This window comes from Hirundo rustica, chromosome 2 (genome assembly GCF_015227805.2).
Source record: "Hirundo rustica isolate bHirRus1 chromosome 2, bHirRus1.pri.v3, whole genome shotgun sequence".
In the NCBI taxonomy this organism is placed as follows: domain Eukaryota; kingdom Metazoa; phylum Chordata; class Aves; order Passeriformes; family Hirundinidae; genus Hirundo; species Hirundo rustica.
Window position 1 is genome coordinate 11,671,011 of NC_053451.1, and position 6,000 is coordinate 11,677,010.

Consider the following 6,000-nt stretch of genomic DNA (forward strand, 5'->3'; position numbering starts at 1 on the left):
ATGATTCGATCTTTTTCCTGCCAATTTGACGGCATTTAAAAGGGAGCTGAATGAAGCAGCTCGCTGGCAGCGTGAATGCACTGGGCACATCTGTCAGTCAATGCATCAGGGAGTTCGCTACAATCCAACACTTAACTGAGCAGCCATATTATTTTCACTCGAGTAAAGAGGCTTTGGCTCTTCCGAGCTACTGAACAAGCAATGCTTTTTTTCCCGGTACATGCAAGTTTTGCATTAAGATTGACAACTATTTGATTCAGTAGCACAGAGTTGATCTGGGGCTCTTTCCTTGTTGCTGTTTTTGTTTGTTTGTTTTTTTAATATAAAGGTGAAGCATAACAATGACAGAGAAAAATGTCTTGTCTGACTGTTCTTGTTTCCCTCCCCGCCCCACTCCCACCATGCAACAGAAAGAAATAAGCTCAAAGAATTAGACTATCCATCCTAATTAGCTACAAGGTTAACTAATAATTTAAAAATGTAGAGAGACTTTAAGTATATGTATTTTTATATATACAGGTTAATTTTTACATGTCTTAAAACAACTGAGATTAAATATTCCTTGTAGCTTATACTGTTAATAAATATAAAACTAAGAACTGAAGATGGAGGATAAGTGAATACAGGAAACTTCCTTATGCAAACTAATTCTGCACAAGTCCAAACCATTGAGAATGTATCAAATCATCATCCTTCCCTCCAACACACCAAACAGTTCTGGTTGACTAACCATTTTTCAGCATACTAAGCATATAGGCTCCAGCTGTAGGGCATGAAAAACAAATCTGTTAAAAAATGTAGCAGCAAGTGCAACTACAAAACTTGCAGCTATCAAGTACCTCAGATGCTTCTTGACAGCAGCTAAAGGACGTCAGAGTACCAGTGAATGGCTCCAGTGTAAAACCAGTAAAGCTCCAAATCTTGCCTCTTTATCACGTTCTGAACACATGACACAGTAAGTAGGTGACATTAAAAAAAAAATAGCAATAATATATTCCATCCATGTGCATCTGAGGTTCCAGCTGACACCTCCTTGCTACAATTCAGACTTAACTCATTGAGTCAGATCAGGAAAAGGAACAGACAAAAAACCGACTTCACAAAAATTTATTCTTTTTATAACTTTTAAACTCCCTGAACTAGCTCACCATGGAGCCAGATGAATGCCAGGTACAACTTTAAATGGGATGCAAAAATAATCTTTGAGGTGACATCTAGACATTTAACTGATTGCCTGATTTAGCCATGTAGTCTTACTCTTCAACTAAGCTCTCTCCAGGCCAAGGTTTAACAGACAGTTTCCTACGTTGGGAAAATACTGATCAAACTGAACAATTTTTTCTCCTAATGCTCTTCTGCCATCCTTCCTGTCATTCATTCCTGCCCTGTATCAGTACAAATTGGAGGCAAAACACTTTCTTGTTTCAAATCATGTGATCTAACCAGTTAAAAAACTAAAGTTTTCAGCAACTGAGACCCATTTACAACGGCAGTAAAGGAAAGCACCAGCTAGGATGCAGGGGCTGCTTATATTGCAGCTGCTACTGAAACAGGTTTTACGCAGAACTGTGACTTCCCTGCTTCTTACTCCCACGGCAACTGGCTGAAGAGCTTTTCTCTGAGCCATCCCCTGAAAGGTGCAAAGAAGTAAAAGAGGAATTCCCTAAAAAAGGAGGGGGGAAAAAGAAATAAACAGAAAAAAAGAAAGTGTGACTAAATTGTTGTAGTAGAGGGGGTGGGGACACATGCATTCTTCCATGCCTGTGAGCCACACAGTCGTTAAAATTTCTCCGACTTCATAATGTTTCACACAGTATCCTAAAGTTTCAAGAAATCAATCATAAGTTGCAACAAGACCAAAAACGATCCTCATCATTACAAGCTTACGAAAGCATGCAAGCAACAATTGATTAAATTGGAAGTATGTTGAAACAATACTGGCCCCAAAAACAAGCTTCCTAGTCTGTACAAATCCCTGCAGGGGCTGCGGCAAAGGAGTTTTAACATGCTCCAAAACTGAGGCAGATTTAAAGATATTCAGGATTACTTCCTTGAAGTGTGAATGGAATCAGTAGCAGAGCGTGCATGCGCTCATATAAAAACATGAACACGTGTATTTTTTGCAAAGCAGCAATAGAAGCTAAACCAGACGTTCAGGAGGGGTGGTTTCATCTGTCTGTTAAGTGGGCTTGGCTGTTGGAAGAGGCAAGAACTGGAAGTGAAGACAGAGGCAGCTGAAGTTTGATGCAACACAGGGGGGCAGTCAGAGGAGACCAAAGTGATGAGCTATAATAATGTCTGCAGCAGCATTCTCAACACATAAAATACTTTCTGGGAAACACAGATTAGACAAGGCAAAATCACTAATTCAAACATCACGGTCGATGTCACAGCAGTTGATTAAGTAATTTCTGGTTAAAGACTTTCATACTTCTTAAAACTCTAAGATCCAGGAAATGAATCCTAAATTTCAGGTAACTTCTCACATCAATGGATACTTCAGAAGAACTTGAACCCTGCATCTTGTTACAATTACTGCCAATAGATGAAGTGTGCCAGGTTTGACTATTAAAAGACTGGGATAGGAATGATCATTAAACTCCTGTGGTAGTCACACTTCATAATTTAAGCTTCTGCAAGATCCTACTGCATGCATAAAATCATGAACAGGCTTAAGTTCCTTATTATACTCATTTGGCAAAGAGTATTAACCACCAAATGCTGACTTACCGTGCCCACATTAGGTTCTACTCCTGCATGCACAATATTGGAATCACTTTTGCAAGTTTAACAGCAGGGCAATAACCACATATTTCCCTAGAGTTTACCAGAAATTTGATTTAAAGGCTTACAATTCTATTAATAAAGCATCACACACTGCAGAATTTCAACAGAGTGCAAAATTACCAACTATTACCACTGCAAACAAAAAACCAAAATGCTTATCAACTATGAGAGCAGCAAGAAAAGATACCACTATAGACTAAAGAAATTCCTGCCCAATTATTTACCTTGAAACTCTACTAAAACTCATCCTCAGTTGGGGCATTTATATGCACAGCATTATTTTTTTGTAAAACCTTCTTCCAAAGGTCAAATGCGTGTAGTATCTTTTTTTAGCATCTATCTTTGTATAGGTATAATCTGGCTATGTTAACATTTATTTCAAGTATTGAAAATCTGTGTTCTGATGTCACATGTTTTCAGAAGCTTAAAAGCTGTAAATTATTATCATATTTGTTTAATCAGGATCACAAGTTCAGCACCCATTGTTATTCTTAGTCACCTAAAACCCTACACAAATTTGAATTTGCACCAAATGGAATGAGATTACTTCCCCAACACTCTTTAACCAGGGAGACAATGCCACACCGCATGATGTCATGATCACCGAACACAGCTGGGTGAAGTAAGGAAGTGGGGATGTTCAGAGTGACAATGCTTCTCTTGCCACCTCACCCTTCTGTGCGACAGAGCCCCGCTTTCCTGGATACGGCTGAGTATCTCCCTGCCTGTGGGAAGAGGTGAATGAACTCTTTCTTTTGCCTTGCTTGCATGCAGGGATTTTGCTTTCCCCATTAAACTGTCTTCATCTCCACCCACGCGTTTTCTCACTTCTACCCTTCCAATTCTCTCCCTCATCGCAAAACAAAGGGAACAAGTGAACATGTAGGTGGTCCTTAGTTTCTTACTAGGGTTAAACCACAACCATCACAAATTCAAGTAACTTCAGCACCTAGGCAATGCTTCACTGACAACAGCTCTCACTCAACTGCACAAAAAATAGCATCCTCTAAGTTTGGTCCATACGGAGAACAGCAACTTACTGACATCTGTTCCTTCAGTGAAGGAAGTAGTGTCTTATCTGCAGCACAGACCCAGAAACAGTAACTCAGTCCGATGGGAAAAAAACCACAACCTAGCTCAGAGGACATATCAACTCCTGTGATGCACAGATTATTCAATGATTTCCTTCAGAGGACTGTGAAATATATGTTTTAGGGTACAGTCACTCAAGTAACTGTACAAGTGTGTTTTTATTAGGACTATTTCTTTATATACAAAGTCATCCAATTTCACACTGAGGTCTGAAGACATCTGTATCCTCCTGCAGAACTAAGTGTAAAATTCTGTCCTGGATTGAACAGAACTTTATATCATATTCCCTTACATATTAATGATTCTTTTTTTTTTTTTTTAACAATTATAGCCTTCGATAACCTAGCAGTGCAAATGCAGCACACATAATTCTACTCACAAGTTCTTTTCACAGTTTTTGTTACACAAAGAGTTTCACCACAAATCTTGATGACTAACCTTATCAACTAAATACTAGTAACTCACGGTTCTTACAGTTCTTACACAGCATCTACCTTGTTTCTAACTCTGCTTCAGGAAACACATTTAATGCACAACTACCTATTCCCTTTCACTCAGGAGATCAGAGTTCACCATTCCATTACAGACACAGAATTTAGATCCCATGAGTAATTTCCCAAAACAGCAGTGACTTCAGCACAGGCATTAACATTTCAATAGGAAATAAAGCCTGACCTCCTGACACAACTGATACACATTTTACTGTGAAACTGAATCTCCATAGGTGTTTTGTCACCTTTTATGGTTTCACATAAGTTCGGGTCAACTTTAGTGAAAAGTTACTTTTATTTTAGAGATATGTTTAGGAAACACTGATATGGCAGCCCAGTTCATTACAGGAACCTAATAGCATCTAGTATTCGAGACGAAAAACATCTGCCTACTTTTTAGCAGCCCAGGCACGTTTGATTTGGTATGTGTGGGTTCTGGGTATGGCTGATTGCTTTTTTTTTGTTTGAGGCTATCAACTCCTTTGTTTTCTTTCATCACGAAAAACAAACGCGTTTGGGTCCAGCCAATTCAATTCCTTTCCTCCCACCCTCAAATCCTCTCACGTCTCCTCCGCAGGGCTCAATCGGGGCCATCGGGTCTGGACAACCGGGTTCCGAGGGCTCTCCGGGAGCCACCCGGCCCCTTCCACCCCCTCAAAAGCAGAGCCAGCCTGGATGCTGGAGGTGCTACACACGCAGAGATGGGGTTTGATTTTTTTTTTTATCTCCTCCCTTTTGCTTTTTCCACGTCGGTTTTCCCTGACTCCGCCACCCGCCCGCCGCGGGAGCCGCTCCGGCCGGGAGGCACCGGGCGGGCACCGCGGCCCCGGCCGCGCCGGGGGCTGCCCGGGAGGGCGGCGGGGGAAGGGGAGGGGGAGGCGACAGATAAAGCTCGGCAGCCGCGCTGAGGGCGAACAAAGCCCAGGTCGGCTCCGCGACGCGGCCCCACCGCCAGCGCCCGCCCGGGCACCGCGCCCCGGGCTGAGGGCTGGCAGGGCAGAGGGGCAGGCGGGGACGGGGAAATACACGAGCCACAGAGACCCGCACACGGCCGAGACCTGCATGCGCGCACACACACACACACAGGGCGGAGACCCACGCCCACACGCACGGCGGGGACCCCACACACGCCCGGGCGGAGGTGCGGCGCACCCCAGCCCCAGAGGCGGACACCGGGAGGGCAGCGGCCCCCTTAACCCCGCCGCGCTTTCTCCCAGCCCCACAGAGCCGCCGCCTCTCGCCCTCCTTCCTTCCCTCCTTTCTTTGCCTTCCCCTCCCCGTCGGTCCCGTCCCGTCCCGTCCCTTCCACCTGCGCCCACCTGCGGAGCAGAGCAGCACGAGGGACACCCCGAGCAGCAGAGACGGCGGCGGAGGCTCCATGGCGCTGCGGGCAGCCGGCGGCGGACTCCGGCTCGGTCCCCGGGCTGCGCCCCGCGCACCGCCCAGCAGGTGAATCAGCCCGGCCCGGCCCCGTCACTTCCGGCCGCTCCCCGCCCCGCCGCGCCCCCGGCCGCGGCTCCGCAGCGCCCGCCCCGCCCGCGGCACCTGCGCCCGCCGCCGCCGGCCCGGGGCCGCCCGCCACGCGTGCCCGCAGCGCCGCCGGGGCCGGGCCGGGCTCCCCGCGCTCCGC

The 6,000-nt window shown here is 45.5% G+C and overlaps 1 protein-coding gene across 2 annotated transcripts in view; it reads right to left on the reverse strand.

Annotated features, from left to right (window-relative positions):
- CXADR (CXADR Ig-like cell adhesion molecule) overlaps nt 1-5,796 on the reverse strand; it is a 32,577-nt gene extending 26,781 nt beyond the window's left edge. Inside the window, exon 1 of one of the 2 annotated variants that reach the window (XM_040056001.2) lies at nt 5,690-5,787. In XM_040056001.2, the coding sequence (XP_039911935.1) occupies nt 5,690-5,750 (61 nt within the window). In that variant the 5' untranslated portion in view covers nt 5,751-5,787. Of the gene's footprint in view, nt 1-5,689 lie in introns of both variants that reach the window. The other variant, XM_040056000.1, reaches the window with a different exon arrangement.
- Between the last annotated feature and the right edge of the window lie 204 nt (nt 5,797-6,000).